General features: G+C 48.1%; 2 protein-coding genes across 11 annotated transcripts in view; one reads left to right on the top strand and one right to left on the bottom strand.

Moving 5' to 3' along the window:
- The window catches only part of vps13c (vacuolar protein sorting 13 homolog C), a 37,056-nt gene extending 25,114 nt beyond the window's left edge, over window positions 1–11,942 (bottom strand). For 4 of the 10 annotated variants that reach the window (XM_085767899.1, XM_085767889.1, XM_085767943.1 and 1 more), the window contains exons 1-35: window positions 11,727–11,942; window positions 11,006–11,049; window positions 10,855–10,897; window positions 10,279–10,374; window positions 9,199–9,300; window positions 8,749–8,811; window positions 8,481–8,555; window positions 8,171–8,280; window positions 7,995–8,054; window positions 7,853–7,912; window positions 6,789–6,869; window positions 6,617–6,674; window positions 6,356–6,483; window positions 6,144–6,250; window positions 5,775–5,949; window positions 5,552–5,614; window positions 5,334–5,472; window positions 5,154–5,254; window positions 4,933–5,075; window positions 4,649–4,841; window positions 4,435–4,549; window positions 4,035–4,171; window positions 3,812–3,944; window positions 3,132–3,249; window positions 2,926–3,058; window positions 2,750–2,822; window positions 2,545–2,642; window positions 2,291–2,438; window positions 2,091–2,170; window positions 1,815–1,874; window positions 1,495–1,645; window positions 1,295–1,411; window positions 1,108–1,211; window positions 830–997; window positions 502–537 (exon numbers count right to left, since the gene is read on the bottom strand). In XM_085767899.1, coding sequence (XP_085624025.1) covers window positions 502–537; window positions 830–997; window positions 1,108–1,211; window positions 1,295–1,411; window positions 1,495–1,645; window positions 1,815–1,874; window positions 2,091–2,170; window positions 2,291–2,438; window positions 2,545–2,642; window positions 2,750–2,822; window positions 2,926–3,058; window positions 3,132–3,249; window positions 3,812–3,944; window positions 4,035–4,171; window positions 4,435–4,549; window positions 4,649–4,841; window positions 4,933–5,075; window positions 5,154–5,254; window positions 5,334–5,472; window positions 5,552–5,614; window positions 5,775–5,949; window positions 6,144–6,250; window positions 6,356–6,483; window positions 6,617–6,674; window positions 6,789–6,869; window positions 7,853–7,912; window positions 7,995–8,054; window positions 8,171–8,280; window positions 8,481–8,555; window positions 8,749–8,811; window positions 9,199–9,300; window positions 10,279–10,374; window positions 10,855–10,897; window positions 11,006–11,049; window positions 11,727–11,826 — 3,612 coding nt within the window. In that variant the 5' untranslated portion in view covers window positions 11,827–11,942. The remainder of the gene's footprint in view (window positions 1–501; window positions 538–829; window positions 998–1,107; window positions 1,212–1,294; window positions 1,412–1,494; window positions 1,646–1,814; window positions 1,875–2,090; window positions 2,171–2,290; window positions 2,439–2,544; window positions 2,643–2,749; window positions 2,823–2,925; window positions 3,059–3,131; window positions 3,250–3,811; window positions 3,945–4,034; window positions 4,172–4,434; window positions 4,550–4,648; window positions 4,842–4,932; window positions 5,076–5,153; window positions 5,255–5,333; window positions 5,473–5,551; window positions 5,615–5,774; window positions 5,950–6,143; window positions 6,251–6,355; window positions 6,484–6,616; window positions 6,675–6,788; window positions 6,870–7,852; window positions 7,913–7,994; window positions 8,055–8,170; window positions 8,281–8,480; window positions 8,556–8,748; window positions 8,812–9,198; window positions 9,301–10,278; window positions 10,375–10,854; window positions 10,898–11,005; window positions 11,050–11,726) is intronic. The other 6 variants (XM_085767916.1, XM_085767907.1, XM_085767947.1 and 3 more) reach the window with 3 other exon arrangements.
- A 3,271-nt stretch (window positions 11,943–15,213) lies between these two features.
- Window positions 15,214–15,914, top strand: agrp (agouti related neuropeptide). Its single transcript, XM_085773128.1, has 3 exons — window positions 15,214–15,396; window positions 15,520–15,617; window positions 15,702–15,914. The coding sequence occupies exons 1-3, from the start codon at window positions 15,270–15,272 to the stop codon at window positions 15,891–15,893; spliced, it is 417 nt and encodes a 138-aa protein (XP_085629254.1). The 5' UTR covers window positions 15,214–15,269; the 3' UTR covers window positions 15,894–15,914.
- Window positions 15,915–17,979: the final 2,065 nt, after the last annotated feature.

Below are 17,979 nucleotides of genomic sequence, written 5' to 3' on the forward strand. Positions count from 1 at the left end.
CTCCAGAGGAGTCACATGAGCCTCAGATTTTTACTTTAACAGGTTCTTCTGAACCTGACCTGAGCAGGAGAGCAGCTCCAGAGGTTTAGGAAACAACAATGAAATTCATTCAGTTCAAAACTTTTTTCAAGGCAGGAAGTGAGGTCACAGGCAAAGTTCATGTGACTGACGAGGGCATGGCGGTGTGAATGGGGGGAGAGGTTAATGATGGCAGCTGTGTGAGATGCGGAGCACGTATGGAGGAGGAGAGCTCTGACTTCATCCCTCTATTTCTGCTCCACCTGTTGCAGCAGACTCAAACGCAACCTGCCAGTAGCTTTTCTTCCGACACGCTCGTCTCAGATGGGCGGAGTTTAAGGTTTTAAGAACATTGGCACTAACAACAGGAGGAAAGAGAGGATGAATCCAAATGTGACAACAGGTGATGAAGGTGATGGAGGTGCTGAAGGTGAGTGAAGCTAAAGCAGCAGGTGAGATCAGAGCTGAGCTCTAAGCTCGTACCTCATCCGCTGACGGACACTGAACGCAACAAGAAGCCTGAAAGAACCAAATACATCAACATGAGACAGATCCACAGACAGAACCACAGAGCCACAGACAAAACCAAAGACAGAACAAACTTTTCCCCACCAGAAGAAGAACCCTGTGACTAAACCCACACAGCTGTGATCATCCTCATCTTCATCGTCATTGCTGGGATGGAGAGTTTACAGTCATATTTACAGTAAGTGTAGGTTTTTCAGTCTGAACCGATCAGAGAAAAGAAGACTGATACCAAACTGATACTGATCAATTGTGTGTGTGTGTGTGTGTGTGTGTGTGCTCTGACCAGCAGCGACATGAGGAACTTGTGCAGGTAGACAATCTGGATGCAGCCCAGACGCAGCGTGACCTTCCCGTCCACCTTGGACATGTCACTGTAGCCCTCCCCCTCCGTCGCTCCGGGAAACAGGGACAGTTTGAAGCTGAACACCTCCTCACCCACGATGGACACGGCCTGCAACGAGACCCAATCAGCTTTCAGAGAAGGTATCACATGGTTATCACTGTCTACAGCGTGGGAAGCGACTGAGACAGGAGGAGGTCTGATGCATCTGCAGGCCACACCTTCCTATGGACGGTCCTGGGGTCGACATCTGTGACCACGATGTCTCTGAGTCGGGCAAACACCTCCGTGGCCTTTGCCTGCACCAAGACCGATGCATCGATTCCTGCAGGGCGGTGACATTGAGGGGCAGAGTTAGTTCATGATGTCTCACCTGATCCCATCTGCTGCTGTGTAGCGTGTCAGTACCTTGGACTCTGATGTCAGCGATGCTGCCGCTGTCGTCGCACACCTCCACTTGGAAACAGCCCAATACGGCAAACAGCTTGAAGGTGAAGATGCCGCCATCTTTGGCTCCTTTAGCCGCTGCAGGAGGAGACACTTCCTGTCAGACACAGACAACTTCACAGACCGGGTGACTGACCTGAGGAACACCGGTCTGGACTCACCTGTCCGGCTTTGTTCTGTCTTCTCCACCTGCTTCCTTGAGTCCTGGTCGCGGGCGGCGGTGAGCTGCGGTGGCAGGGCGCTGCTCAGGTAGCTGATGGTGGACAGCAGAGCTTTGGTGTGAAGGAGGAAGTGGAGAGAAGAGAACTCCACCTGGAAAACACCAAGTCACCAGAGTTAGCTCCTCCCGCTCTCAGACCAGGGTCACTCCCTTCCTGTTTGTCCACAGTTCATTGAAATATTGAAATATTCACCATTTGACAAGCAGATTCAAATGAAACAGACACACAGCCGTTGCTATGGAAACCTTTCCCCCACCCACCTTCAGTGTTTGCTCCGTGTTGTTGAACAGAGTCTGGAAGCTGGGGCCGCAGGGGTCAGCCTGTGACGACAGAGACACACTGTCAGCTTCAGTGGTGTGTGTGTGTATGTGTGCAGACACGTAAGTAAGTAAAATGTATTTTATTTATATAGCACTTCTCACAGAGAAGTCTCACAAAGTGCTTCACAGATACATAAAAAAATACAAACATACCATTATTATACAAAGTAAAAAGCAGCAGCACAATTGAAAGAGAAGTACAGGTGATGTGCTCACCTTGATGAACTCCACCCTCAGCAGGTTGGAGTCCTGCTGTTCTGACGACCTGACCAGGTGCAGAGGTTCCTTTCTGTCATCTAAATCAGTTTGAAAAGTAAAACATAGTTACAATAGGCCACGCCCACTGACTGGTCACAGGGGAAAAACTCCGCCCCCTGACCACCTGCTCATAGATAGGTCAGGTGAACGGGTCTCACCTCCGCAGTAGTCCAGTGTGACTCTGCGCAGGTACGAGGTGATGCTCAGGTCGAAGCTCCTCTTCTTCCCCTCAGCACCCAGCTGGCAGATGCTGAAGGACAGGACCGTCTTCTCCTGGTCCACCTGCCGGGTCAGCTCCAGCAGCACCTGAATGCACCACATACGTCAGACTTGCACTCTGACTTACTCCCTTACTCCGCCCACCTGCTGTGAGTCACATGACCATCTGACTTGAAAAGAGGGACAAACACACCTCTGTGACCTCAAAGGTGAAGTGAACATCGGTGAGTTCATCCAGAGCCAAACGCTGGAGGTCGTCCGAGGAGCGTCCGCTGGTGTCATCGTCTGAGTCTGACATAGAAACACAATCTGAGTCTCAAAGTAGCACAACCAGAGAACATCACAGTAGGAAACAATACCAGTGTTCATCAGCCAGTCGGATCACAAGAAGCTCTGACCTGTTTCCATGGTACCAAGGAGGGAGGGTGGGAGGCCAAGCCCCTGTGGTCGGACCTCAGCCAACGACAGAACCTGCAGAGAAGCATGGAGACATCAGGGAAGATATGAAGTCCTGATATCCCTCTGCATTACCCTGAGCCACCCCAGTCAGATTTAACTGGAACTTGAAGTGTACCTTCTCCGTGGGAGTGGAGGGGGAGGAGCCCATGTTGGGGAGGGGGATGCTGTCGACAAGCTCCAAAACGTTCTGTATCTTCTGGTCTGAGATCTTGATGTGCAGCAGGGGCAGCTCACCTGACACCTTGAACCTGGAACACAGGGGAGTGGGCAGGTGAGTGGACAGGGGACAGGTGAGTGAAACGACGTTGGTTCGACATTTACCTAGGCATCCTGGCGTCCTTGTCCACCATGCACTTGGCAAGGTTCACAGTGAAGTCCATGGGCTGCAAGATGTGTTGGAGGGAGGAGCCCTGAAGCCGAGCTGACGTCCAGTCCTCACCTGGAGTCAACACACAACGTTGGAAAGGTTCATGAAAAAATCCTTCCCGTTCAGTTCACTGGCCTCGTTTCAGGTCATCTGTGTATGGTTTGGTCCAGGGCAACTGCAAAAATGCTTTGTAACAGATAAAGGTTTCATTTGTCTCTGGGTGTCACATGGGAGCAGTGAGATGACACAATAATCTGAAGATTACCTGAGTACAATACGCTCATGTTACTGTAAGTAAAGTAAAAAAAAAAAGACCTGCACAATTCAAAAGCCAAAACTTCATTAACAACCTACAGAAACATGGACTTGTAGAGGGAGATGTTGTAATGTGATAACATACCACAGAGGCCTGCTGTGTCATCAGTGATGGCTTAATTGTACTGTTAGTACAGTGACAATAAAGCATTCATTCATTCATTCATTCATTCATTCATTCATTCATTCATTCATCCGTCTCACTGCAGGTATTAACAAATAAATCAATGTTCCAGTTTCACTTTAAATAACACCAAACAAATGACTACATGACATCTGTAACAACTATGTGTGTGTGTGTGTGTGTGTGTGTGTGTACCTGACTTGCTGTAGAGCACCTGGACTCGTCTCAGCTCCACGCTGTATCTCTCATACGCTCGGTCCATGATCTCCTCCAAAGAGGGAGAGGTGGACGAGGACAAGGCCACGGCGCTCTGCTCGACACTGTGCAACTGCAGACGCACACACAGACGAATAATCACACACACATACACGCAAATAAGCATACACACAGAAAGACAAATAATCACACACACACAGACCTGGAGGCTGCCAAAGTCCACGATGATCAGCTCTGACATGTCCTTGTAGAAACCGGACTTTGGGAGGAGCAAGTAAGACGGTTTCAGGTCGATCCTCAGGTCCAGAACCTTCCTGGTCTCAATGATGTGAGACAAACCTGCAACGACCAGAGCAAAGACTGTCCACTACTGCCACCTACTGGCTCCAGAACTATCTGGCCCAATGGAGTCACACTTTCATTGACATGAGAAAGAAACAACCAATTAGCTTCTTGTTCTTTATCAGGGCCTCATTGTCTGGACACTGATGCCCAGAGTCAGCGAAAACTCTTTTAGATCTGGATCCAGACCCTCTGAGACTCAGACTCAGGTCCTCTGAGGATTAAAAAAACATTAAATCCTTTGATCTTGTGAATCTAACCTGTGGCGGTTTTCTCTTTGATCTCCTCCAGCTTGGAGAGCGTGGCCGAGGTCAGGACCTCCAGGTCCACACCTTTCCCTGTCTTGAAGAAGTCAACGACACTGTTCACGGTCAGCTGGAGAACAAGACGACACAGAGAGCAGAACCAGGACCTCACGTCATTACTTGTTCCTGCAGGTGGATCTTCTGACATTTCAGAACATCAGCTGTTTACCGCGTCGTAGATGATCTCCACCGGCTGAGAGTGCACTCTGAGCAGCTGGTCAGCGGCGCTCTCCTCTGGGTTCAACTCAAACACAACGTTGAGCAGAGAGGAGGAGGAGTCTCCTACTGAGGCGATGAGGGAGGGTACCGTCCCCTGCTGCTGTAAACCAGTCACATACCAGTGCTGCAACGCCGCCTCCACCCTGCAGGACCACACGGAGTTTCACATCAAATGCACCAATGTTTTTACACACTCTAACACCGAACAGTGGACTCGGCTGACGGTGGACTCACCTGAAAGCCTGAGCTCCAGGTCTCTGAGATATCTTGGTGCTGAGGTCGAGCATCTCGATCTTGAGGATCTCGGGGATGTCGGGCTGCTCTCTGACCGTCACAGACGTCCTCAGCAGCTGGAAGGTGACGACGACGGCAACATACTGGAACAGAGACACAGTGTCAGGTGTTTCCTAAAGGGGCTGGAGGATGAGTCAGAGGACGTCAGCAGGTGAGCGTACCTGTCGGGGCAGAGCCAGGTTGTGGGAGCTCCCGCTGTAGCCGATAGCAGTGTAGAGCTTCTCCTTCTCCTCGGTCGTCAGGAGTTCATCCAGTCCAGAACCTGAGCACCACAGAGGAGGGTCTTAGTTCGCACTGATGGCACTCCAGCTGTTTATGGATCAGTATGAACAGTCACTTACTCTCTGCCTCCTTGCTCTCCTCCTGCTCCTGCTCCTCCTTCTTGGCCTTCCTCCCGAAGAAACTGCTGAAGAAACCCCCTCCCTGCTTCTGACCCCCCGCTGCCTTCTTGGCCACCACCTTCTGCCCAGATCTGATCACCTGGACAAAGAAGAGGTCACGTGTTAACGTGGAGTCGGGTCTTAGTATGGACACCCCAGACTAGTGTCACCGTGGTTACCTCCATCTGGGCCTGCTGGCGGGCCAACGTGATGTTGAAGACATCCAGAACTTTCTCCAGATCCTGGAGGAGACAGACAGCAGAGACCAGGTCAGACTAAGGTCGCTTCCACCGAACCCTGACCTCGAGCTGACCACCGACTTCTCTCTAATCCCTGACCTTGTACACATTCACCATGCATGCTCATGTGGACGTGAACGTGTATGTGTTCGTCCAGACGCACCTGGATCTGCCGCTCTGTGTCTGGACTGGGCCTGCTCTGATTCAGTAGTCGGGTCTTGTAGGCGGTCCTGTAGGCCTTCAGGTTCTCACGGTGCTGCTTGATGTTGGACCAGGACCACATGTGGCTGCAGCGCCGGATCTGGACTTCCAGGATGCTGTTGAAGCTGTACCTCCACCTGACAGAGGAACGGAAACAAGCACAGCCCAGAACGTCAGAGACTGAAGACGGCTCAACAGGGCTACAACTCCAACGGAAGACTGCTGCACCCCCTGGTAGACCCTCCTGATAGGGACCATCCTCTAACAACCCCATGACCTTTCCTCAGGTGAGGGTGTCTGTTGGCACCAACGGGACCATCGTTAAACTCACCAGACTTTGGTGTTTGTGCGAACAGGGACTTCAGGCCTGAACTTCCTATAGGGGGCGTTCTTCACCATACAGTCGATAGACTCCAACTGCTCCAACATGGTCAGGTACTGCAGAGGACGTCACGACCCAGAACCAACACAGGGGACAGTTACAACACAGCACTGACTGCACTGTGGTTATGCTGGCATCTCACCTGTCTGTCTTAGTCTCACCTGAGGCTTCGTCATCTCTATGGCGATGTTCTGGACCTCCAGGTGAAGGTTTACTTTGGGAGACTTAAGTTCTAGTTCAGCGCTTGGGTTGATGCAGATTTTAGCCGAGGCGAAGATGGGCCTGAAAACTACACAGATGAAACTCTGGTCACACACACAGGTACACACACACACACACACACACACACACACACACACACACCGGTGCAGCCTGATGACATCACACATCAGCTGATCATGGACTGACTGAAGGAGACTCACTGTACTGATAGTGAGGCAGCTGCCGGTCCTTGGTGCTGATCCCACTCTTCAGCTGATCCTACAGAGAAGGGAGAGGGGGTCGCAGGGGGGTCAATCCCTTGTTGTTGTTGTTGTTGTTGTTGTTGATGTTCTGCTTTAGAAACAGACAAACAAAAAGCCAGCATGGACTCACCACAATGTCCTCCCATGATCCTTTGTAGAAGATGGGGCTGTTGACATTCCAGTAGGCGCAGAGGCAGTCAAGACGGCCGAGCTGCAACACAGAGACAACTGGACCTTAATTACCTGCACAGGTTCACCTGCAACAAGCAGCTAATTGCTAAAGTAGCAGACCAGGGGGCTGTTGCACAAAACTAAGATAGCGGATTAAGCGAGGATTTTCCGGTTTTCCAGGCTGAATTTAGTCGGGACTCGGTTGCACGAAAGCGGACGCACCAGGGAGGCACATCTAATCTAATTTTTATTAGTGCTCATTAAAACACCTGAATATCTGAATAAAGGCACAATTTACTGCACCATCAGAAATGATTATGTAGTTGCCACGGTGATAAAGGTGTTACTCACACACCTTTATCACCGCGGCAACACAGATTATAAAAGGCGTGTCACAGTAGAGTCACAGTTTATATTTGACCTGGATTTATTGCCAGCTCCATTAACTGTGATAATTACTATTAGACCATATTTGTTTTACATTATTTAACTCTGCTACACAAGTATACAAATGTTTATTTGGAAACAATGTTAAGTGACGAACTGAATTGTAATTATTACCTTTCACTGTTAGAAAGTGTATGGTTTTTCACTTACACATTCAGTTGATTTGCTTTTGACTCTCTGGCTTTTTTTCTGACAGCGGCTGTAACTAAACCATCACCTACTCGTGAGCTTCTGGCAGGAGCAGCTGCTCGTTCCCTGAAAGGTTTGCTGCAGCGTGTGTCTTTTCTGCTTCTTCATCAGTAAATTAGTGACCGATACCATGGTCTGTTTCAGAAAGCCGTGTGCGCGCTCTGATCTGAATCACTTACACCTGGTTTGACGAATCTACCCTCAGTCATCCTGGATCAGCAAACATGCAACGGACTGAGGCAGGATTCACAGAGGAGGCTTAGTCGAGCCTGGCTTTTTCACTTATCCTGGATATCTTAATTCCACTTTTGTGCAATAGCCCCCAGGCCTCAGGCATGAGCAGGTGAGAAAGGCTCAGGTAAACAGAGCGAGCAGAGCGTCCGTCACCTTGTAGATGATCTTTGCTGCTTCATTCAGGATACATGACCTCCAGTTCTCATCGGTGGTCTGAAGGGGAACAGCAACAGGTCAGTAACGCCTGGTACAGGTAGGAACTCTGTGTGTGTGTGTTTGTGTGTCTTTGTGTTACCTGCAGGCTGAGCTCTGACAGTGTTACTCCCATAGACAGGGGGCGCTGAGGGTCTGACAACTGAAACACATCAGTCACACTGACAGTGAGATACAACTCACCTGTCTGTCACAACACCACTGTAGACTCTACACACCTGGACCTCGACTAATAGCTGAACTTGGATCAGTACTCACGTCATCTTCGTAGCGCAGGTGGATGCTGCTGATCTTCACCTGCAGGTTTTTGATCACCTGAGTGGCCAGTTTCTCCATAAACGTGTCCTTCTTCTCCTCCTGAGGTTTCTCTGAAACCAACAGAAACCAGGAGGAAACCTGAGACGAGGACTCAACTGGCGCTCTCTGAAGGACCACTCACTCTACTGACGTCCTCTGAAGGACCTGCAACTCTCTTCACGTCCTCTGAAGGACCGTCCCCTCTACTGATGTCTGCAGTTATGGTGAACATGCGTAAACCAGAACGTCTCATCACTTACTGTTCACTTACCTGATTTGTCGTTGGATCGTTTCAGCTTCTTCAAGCCTTTTTTGTGCTTTTTGTGTTTTTTAAGTCCTTTAGTGACTTTGGCAGCGTTAAAGAGAGAGACGGAAGTTAGAGCAGAGCATCACACACGCATGCGCACACACACAAACACTCATGCATACAGAGCAGGAAGCAGCAACATTGTCTGGTGGGATGTGAACCTGAGCGTGTGTGTGTGTGTGTGTGTGTGTGTGTGTGTGTGTGTGTGTGTGTGTGTGTGTGTGTGTGTTACCGTTGTGCGGCTCCTTGTAAACCACACTCTCCAGGCCGAACAGCAGATCTCCAGACTGAGATGCTGTCAGCAAACGCAGCATGAACAGTAAAGACAGGCAGTTAATACATTGACCTGTTTATCCATCCACCTGTCAGCACCTCATCAGTCTGTGGGGATCAGGTCTGGATCAGGTGTATTCACATGTTGCACAGGTGTAAACACACCTGATCAGTCCAGACATTGATTTGACCCTCCTAACAGAATTCACAGGTGGTCTTATTATGACATCTGAGCTGAACAGGCTCCTGTGTGCGTGTGTGTGCGCGTATGTGTGTGTGTGTGTGTATCGGTCACAACAGCAGAAACCAAAGGGGAAGCAAGAAACACAAACACCAGGTGAGTGCTCAGGTGAAAGAGGTCAGTCAGGGGTCAGTGTGAGATCCAAGGCCAGAGGTGGGCCTGTCTCACCTCTTCGTGCAGCCAGCTGTAGCGCCTCCTCGATGCGCTGCAGCTCCCTCTGCTTGGCCTCCTGCTGGTAACGCTCCTCCTTCGCTGCATCGAACTTTATGGCTGAGGAGAAATGAAGAACAACAGTTTTACTTAACACCTGTGCAGCTGCAGTTAAACACCTGTTGGTCAAACTGGCTACAGGAAGTGCCGAGTATAGTTTGTCCAACGCTGTCCCTGCTGTCCCACAGGTTTTCCCTGCGAAAAGAAACTTGTTTGCTATGTTGGTAAACAGACAGTTTACTCTTCATGTGTCTTGTGTCCAGTTTGTGTTTGGCCAACTGGTGCCAGAACCACATGTCGGGTCAGCAGCCACTTCAGTCCCAGGGAAGAGGTCAAGAGGTCACTCTGAATCACAGTCCAGAGTTGGACACTGACACCAACACCTGTAGTCTGATTGGTTTATAGCAAATCTCCACCCACCTCCACCCTGCTCCAGACTAGCAATGATCTATAGGATGAGAAGTGTCGTTGGGACCAGGACCAGCAAAACCTCCAGGATCAGAGTAGAAACTAATGAGAGAGCATCTGAGACCAACAGACTAAACCAGAGCTACACGACAGAGTTGATGTGGATATTCATGCAGCTCGGATGGAGAGAGAGAGAGAGAGACCCCACTGAACCAGAACATGAGAACTCACCATTATATGGACTTGTCTTCAGCTGAGATCCAGCTGCAACACACATACAGACACACACACACCCTCCTTCATGTGATACACTGTGCAATATGTACAACAAGCCGCGCCCCCAGACCATACCAGCCAGTCAGCACCTGTCAGTGAAGACTCACTCATTAGTAATGAGCTCTGAGCCTGGAACCACAGTCCTCAAAGTCGGGACTGGCCCCAGGTCAGAGGTCATCACAGTACAGAATGTTAAGGCCCTGATGTTTCCTGTATCAGACCATGTCACCTGACAGAGACACTTGGTTGTCTGAGATTAGCTGATCTGTCCTGAGGTGTGGTACATGGGACTGTCTGAACACCAACACACATGGACAACTGTCCTTTGAGACCAGAGTTTAAAAGGTCACTTACTGGCTCCAGGAACGACCAGCAGGTACAGACCGTCCAGTGTCGCGACCACAGCATCATTGTAGAGGTTCTTCCAGGGAATCTTCAAGGTCAGCTTCCCTGAAACACACGGGAGACTCTCAGGTGAGACTAACAGGTGAGACTCTCAGGTGACAGCTCTGTACTTTTATTTATGTGTGGCAGCCCTGAATCTGAATTAAACTCTTATTCAACTTCTTCTAAAATTAATCAGTTGAACCTCAAACAGCCATTAACTGACATGTGGTCTTATCAGCCAGCAGCAGTCTAATCTCTCTCTCACACACACGCTGATGATGACGATGTCAAAATACTCCCTGACTCTTCTGTCACATGACCAGTCTGTACATGATTCTACATCTAGACTTAATTTTATTATAAGTGTGAAGAATTTGATTTAATTTTGAAGGTCTGCCATAGTCCTGAGGATCGAGTCCTCGTGGTCGATGCACACAAGACAACAGACCGGCTGATCCATTGTAGTTACATCACATTACATTGGATAGTTGTCAAATGTTTGTGTTTGGTGATTCAGCTCCAGTGATGCAGATCATTACTCACCGATCTGTCCAGCTTTCACTTTGAAGGGAACATCAAACTCACTCTGCAACACACAAACACACTTTCACTTTCCCACAGCAGCACTGTAGATGATTATTTATCTGTCTGTGTTGGCTGGCTCCTCCCACAGGTGAACAGGTACAAGACTCACCAGAGCGTTTTCCTTCACCTTCAGGTTCTCCAGAACAACATTTCCTGTTGTAGGAGAAAAGAAGGAGTTAAATTACAGGTGGAACAAACTGGGATAAACATGTTTTTAATTATTAATCATGTTTGTATCAATTAATTCAGATTCTATCCATCATCCTGTTTCCTCTGAATCCACTTCCTGGTGTGATGACAGTGTGGTTGGAAGAGGGGGGTGGGGGTATGTGGTTGGACCGGGGAGGGGTTGTTTACTCGTGATGTTGGCCCAATTACTGCCTCTGTGTGACGTCCAAACATCTGCTCATTCAAAGTGAAGGAGTTTGCTGGAGGATGTCACATTGAAACGACGTGACTGGATAGTTTCTCAAGTCACTGCGACCATTTCCTACAACGACAAATATTTACTAGGCCCAAAGACCCCTCTAATCAACACAACCTCATGTTTAATAACACGACAACGTGCTCTCTTCCGCCTGTGTTGTGGCGACGGGAGCAGCGGCGGAGCCTCGACTAAAGTTCACATTAAAAAGAAACACGGGTTGGTTTGTTGTTCAGACCAAAGCCGACATTACGACCAGACGACGGGCACCGGCGGTAGACCCCCAGCCTCGTCCTGTGGGGCGTCGGTGGCGGTGAAGACAGCGCTGAGTTTTAAAGTGCGGTGTTTGTGGAGCCAGTCTGGCCCGTCGCTGCGGCAGCTGCCAGCTAGCAGCGGGGACACTCACCTCCCCAGATCCCGATCTTCAGCTGAGACTTGTCCAGGTTCTCCACGTAGTCCCCGATGAACCTGTTGAGCAGGTCGCTGACCAGAGACTCGAAGACCATGGTCGAAAGCTCCGGACTGGACCCTGCTGCAGGGTCACCGTCAGTCAGACTACACCTGATTTCCGGGTCGGATGATGACAGGAGCAGAGCATCGCTTGTGTTTGACTAGTGATGTCTGGGAGAGAGAGAGAGAGAGAGAGAGAGAGAGAGAGAGAGAGAGAGAGAGAGAGAGAGAGAGAGAGAGAGCATCGACCAGTCAGCTGATGGAGGGCGTGTCTGTCTTGTTAACACACAGAGAGAGAGAGAGGGGTTGGTCTGTCACTCGACTGCTCAGGGCTGTCCTGTCAGGTTTTGTTTTCATACTCGATCATGGGAAAATGCATTGACGACCAGAGTTGGCCGTTGATGCCATAGATATAGATCTATGGTTGATGCGACCTGTGTGCAACGTGCATGCACGCGCATTCAGAGCATTCGTGGAGCGCGTGCTTGCAGCGCTGTGGAAACCTGTTTTCAGATTTAACCCGGCGCAGCAAGAAATAGCTACATTTTTTCCGATTGGCTGATTGATCGCTAATTAAAGACAGCTGGCTGTATGGATGGAAGCAGAGCAAACTGCCTTCACGTCATTCATTCATGGATTAGTAGGCTACTAATTTAAGTGCGGGGAGTTTTATTACTTCTAAGCGTGAGAAATGTCATGTGAGCATGTCCACTTATTGAAATGCGTGAGAGCCCTGTAACTGATGATGATGAGGAGGAGGAGGAGGAGGAGGAGGAGGAAGAGGACAGAGGTGATGAAGACCTCACTCTGACTCTTCATCAGACAGGTTAGCCGACATTCAGCCGTCATGTGTTCAGTGAGGGAGACTCAATCAGTCAGTGTGATTCAGACAAAAACCACCAGAGGGCACCAGAGTCAACATGTCCCTACAGGGAGACACCCATACTGGGCAGTTCATCTTCATCATCATCATTATCATCATCATCATCATCATCATCATCATCGTCATCATCATCATCATCATCATCAACATTGTCAAAAACATTATCATCATCGTCATTATTATTACCACCATCATGATCATCTTCATCATTTTCATCAACATTAATAACATAATCATCATCACCATCGTAGAATAGAATAGAAACTGTCTGAAACCAAAGGGTAACAGAAGTTTATCTTTGACAGGGCTCAACACCATCTTTACATACACAATCATCATCATCATCATCATCATCATCATCATCACCACTAATATCACCATCATCATCATTATTATCATCATCACCATCATCACCATTATTATCATAACCATCATCATCATCATCATCATCACCACTAATATCACCATCATCATCATTATCATTATCATCATCACCATCATCACCATTATTATCATAACCATCATCATCATCATCATCATTATCATCATCACCCCCACCACCACCACCACCGTCACTAATGGTGTGTTCCAGGCAACCCGTAACTCGTGTTTTTCCGACCTGTTCCTATGGTTACCCGTTGGAACGTAGCCATACAGTCAAACTCGTAACTTCCCACCTGTGAACTCGTACTAGATCGATCTACTCCCAGTTGTAACTCGTAACTTGCCTGGAACGCTACAAACTCGTAACTGGTGACTTGAAGTCGTGACTTACGGGTTCAAAAGCCTGCCTGGGACGCACCGTTATATCACCATCATCATCGTTATCATTATCATCATCATCATCATCATCATCATCATCATCATCGTCATCATCATCACCACCATCATCACCGTCCTTCCTGCAGAATCTGCTGGGTTCTGCCTGATCCAGGTCTGGAGACTGTTTGGTGGTGGAAAGTGGTGAAGTGAAGGAGGAAGGTGATAGTGAAGCCTTCACCGTTGTCATGGTAACAGCCCAACAGAGGAACATCAAGGTCAGGTTGAGACAGGACGTGTGTGAGATGTTTGTTGTTGTTCTGACAAACAAATTCATCAGAGGGATTTCCAGCTGATTGGCTATAATCAATAGAGTGCAGAGGTGATGTCATAATTCAGAGAATCACAGACATGTTTGTGGAGAGAGGATGAGGAGGATGAGGTAGGTCTCTAACCATCCAGAGCGAGGAACATTAGTGAGACGAGCTCCGACCAACACAGGGTTAATGACTGAGGACGTTCTGTCCAACAGAGAGGAAGGAAGTCAGCTGAGGGACAGAGAGAAGATTAATGAACACGAGTGAGAACATGAATCACTGACAGAGTCCATACTGACCTGACCACAGGTAAAACTCACAAGTCCTCCTGCGAAGTATCTTCTTGTATGGGATTTTATTCCAGTTTAGGCTGAAGAACTCTCACAAATTAGGCCATGTGGACTGGTACGCCAATGAAGATCAGTGGTATTCAGAGACACTTATCTAGTTTGCAGCTCTTCAGAGACTTTGTTGTCAATATATATGAACTATGAACAGTACGACACTAGACTCCTCACTCAATCGGTCCTCATGTTATTGTAGAGCCACCTCGACAGTCTGGATAGAACAGGTGTCAAATAGATATAATGAAGGGAAAACCACCAATAAATGAAAGTTAAAGACAGGAATAATATTTAAACTCCATACATCTATCTGGATTATATACATTCAGGTGCTACTATCATTTCAGTGTATCTTGTCCTATTGAACATCCTCACAAGCACATTTTGGGAAATTTGCATAATTTAATGACAGACCTTTCAGCTGTGACACTGACCTCTGACCCTTGGATAAATGACACGTTACAAACTTTCTGATGTTTCTCTACAAGGTCAAAGAGTGTAGATGAATGACGCAGGGGATGACAGGAGCTTTAAAGACCCCAGAGAGGAGGGTGGCCATGCCCTGCACCACCCCTACCCCCACCCCTGCTGGTCATGTGACCTCCTTCCTCTCCGGGGTCTTTAAAGCTCCTGTCATCCCCTCAGAGAGAAAGAGAGAGAAACAGTGCCAGCAAGCAACAGGTAAGTCACTTCTACACCCCCCCCTCTCTCTTTCTCTCGCTCTCTTTCTCTCTCTGATGCAGATTCTTCTGTTACTGTAATTTTATGTTTACAGCGTGCAGCAGCTTTAAACGGAAGGCTGTGTTGATGTTTGATGTTTGATGTTGGCATGTTGTGATGAATGACTGATCTCCAGAAGTTCAGGAGGAAACAGATCAGGTCCAGGTATAGAGTCTCCAGTTAAACATCGACGACCGGGATCTGACTGTTGAACGTCGCCTGAACATGGGCTGTATCTGTTTGTATGATGTGTGTATATGTTGTGTTGTGTGTACATTGTGTATATGATGTGTGTATTTTTTTGTGTGAAGATTAATGCCTGGATAACTCAGGCAGCTGATGAACAGCTGATTGCTCACCTTTGTGTGTTTGTCCCTGTTAACAGCTGTTTGTGGAGAAGCAGAGGACTGTGGGAGTTGTGGTGCAGGTTCTTCTTCTTCTTCTTCTTCCTCCTCCTCATCTGTGACGGTGGTAGGATGTTGGGCTCAGTGCTGCTCTGCTGCTACTCCATCAGTCTGCTGCATCTCTCCTCTGCTCTGGTCCACGGAAACCTCCAGTTAGATGACGGTCGCCACCCTGACCCTGCCTACCTGTCTGACCTGGGTCAGTACACCCGTCTAATCACAGTGAAGGTTTATACACTGAGAACCGTTCACACACAGAGTCTTTATTGTGTCACATCCCTGTCACATGACCTCTGTTCTCCTGTTGTCTTGCGTCCTGCAGAGAGAGCCCACGCCCCTGACCCTATGCGTGACCCCACCCTTCTATCTGTCGACTCAGCGGAGGATCACTTCCTGATTGACACAGGGTCCTATGATGAGGTGGGTGTGGCTGATTTAACGAGACACAAAGGAGGTAACAGAGCTAAGACGAGTGGTTGACTTGTACACCTGTTGTGTTTCCAGGACTCGTCAGCCTCCGTGCAGGTGCAGGGACGGGCTATGCGTTCACCGCGGCGCTGCATTCCTCACCAGCAGTCTTGCCTGGGTTACCCGCTGCCCTGCTGCGACCCCTGCGACACTTGCTACTGCCGTTTCTACAATGCATTCTGCTACTGTCGCCGGGTCGGCCACGCCTGCCCACCCCGACGCACCTGAACATGCCTGACAATGTCCTGCTGTCAGGATGTCACGCTGAGAGAAATGTGCTGTTATGTGTTATTTAAATGTTGGTTGTGAAATAAATAACAAGTTGAGAAAAGTCATGAAGAGTCATGAGTCACTATAGCTCTGTCACCAAATTAAACTCATCTCACTTTATCCAGCTCAAAATACAATCTGTCAACAGTTTGAGGCCGTACAGGGAGCTGGCTGCACAGGGGAGGAGCCTCATAGTTGAGGGCTCCACCTCCCATTCAACTCTCAGAGACTCCAGTACCACAAGTAGACCTTCAGATCGAGAGTGCTTTGAGATACAATTGCGCCTGACCATTAATGTTTCTATAGAGGAGGAGGAGGAGCCACTGATGAAAACACAGATGTTGAGAGAGATGCGATCCTCTCCTCCTACTTCCTGTCAGTACTTTTAGAACCATCTCAAGGTTTTTTACTGAGTTATTGGCACAACCTGATAATGAAGGATCACAGCCGTCCAGTCCAGAGAAACAAATGCATGAAAAGGAACTGTGACTGCAGTTTGGCCTTGTTCGGATTGCAGTCCAAATCAGATTTTTTTGCTGATCAGAATCCGATTTTACTGACTGACAGTACATATTGCAAGTGATCCGATCCGATCTGTGTGTGTCCAGATTGCGTGTATCTTATGTATTCTTCTATGTTAACAGGCTACGCTCCAACAAACAAACAAAAGAGGCTGTGAGCTGTGCTTGTGTGACAGTGGTGGTCCTGTCACTATGCCTCCAATTGATCATGTGCCCTGGCTACTTGGCTAAGGGGATGTCCCTTTGGGTGACTGGCAAGCGTGCGTGACTCTTACCTGGGAGGTGTGGGTTTAATCCCCGCCCGGGCCCTCTTCACCTTGCCACACTTGTTTCTGTCCCAAACCATTATGTGGAGCCGTGGCATAAATGTCTGCTAATTGCAAGGAAGCAGCCTTTTGTGCTGCCATCACCGCAGCAATGACAGTGGACAGTGCCATGGTGCAATCGCATGTTGCATTTCACGATGCGAGAGCAGACATTCTGCATTTGTGACCAGTGTCGGTCATGTAACGCACCATGAATTAACCTCTGTCTCTCTGGCACTACGTCTTTGCTGATGGTTATTTTTTTGTTCATGTCACACTGCGAAAGACACAAAGACACTTGAAATCCTATTTGAGTAACCAAGACGTTTAGATTGAAACAAAAATCTGTACGAATTCGACTACAATCACATTTGAAGCAAGCGACCTCCATGTGTGGTTTGAATCAGATTTGTTTAAAAAAAAAAAAAAAGGTTCTCATGTAGGTTTTGGCTGTTCAAACTGTCAAAAAAAAGAGAAAAAAAATCAAGCCTGATCCAATCTGCATAATGCTAAAAATGCGATTTTGAGTGACAGTGAGAACAAGGCTTTAGAGTCAGTCCATCAATAGATAATGTGTTTCTGAGGCATTTAGGGCTGAGTAGGATCAGTTTGTTTCAGATAAAAAGTAAAACGTTTCTGCTAAAAAAAGTTGCGTCCCTCCAGTTGTCTTGAGATCTGCTCTAGTATTGTAGCATAGTAGTATAGTAGCACCATTGAGATATATCAACCACCATCTTTCATATTTCTGGCTTGTGGAGACATCATGTATATTTGGTCTTGTCTTCACTGGAAACTAATTTCAGATTAAATAGTGAAAAGTGGAAAAGTGAATGCTGAAGTTTTTCAAAGGCAGAATGTAAGCGACATTTATTATTGTTTTGTCATTTGCGCTGATTTATGTTGACTAGTAGTATTACTTTTGAACGTGATTTGAGTTTTGAGCTGTCTGTGTTGATGTTTGGGCTTGTGCGGCTTCCGTAGCTAGAGCAGGAAGTCAAGCACTTTTATAAAAGAATGTAATGAAAAGTGTTGAATAACTGAGTCATGGCGGAGCAACACAGTCGTTTTACCGTGAGGTACGCAACTTCTGCATTGTCTGCAGCTCGACGAGTATAAACGGTCTCCTGTCATCTCTCATGAGTGGTTAAAGTCCCCCTCCCGCGACCCTTTTTGGTCATTTTAAAACCAACTCATTAGCAATGCACATCTGGAGGGTGG

Source organism: Trachurus japonicus, chromosome 3, assembly GCF_045865225.1.
Source record: "Trachurus japonicus isolate A0001 chromosome 3, Traja_1.0".
NCBI lineage: Eukaryota > Metazoa > Chordata > Actinopteri > Carangiformes > Carangidae > Trachurus > Trachurus japonicus.

Bases quoted from the DNA above. Each gene is read 5' to 3' on its own strand.
- agrp (XM_085773128.1), top strand. From the start codon at position 15,270: ATGTTGGGCTCAGTGCTGCTCTGCTGCTACTCCATCAGTCTGCTGCAT. The intron at 15,397-15,519 runs GTCAGTACACCC...TGCGTCCTGCAG, and splicing joins TGCCTACCTGTCTGACCTGG to AGAGAGCCCACGCCCCTGAC. The intron at 15,618-15,701 runs GTGGGTGTGGCT...TTGTGTTTCCAG, and splicing joins ACACAGGGTCCTATGATGAG to GACTCGTCAGCCTCCGTGCA.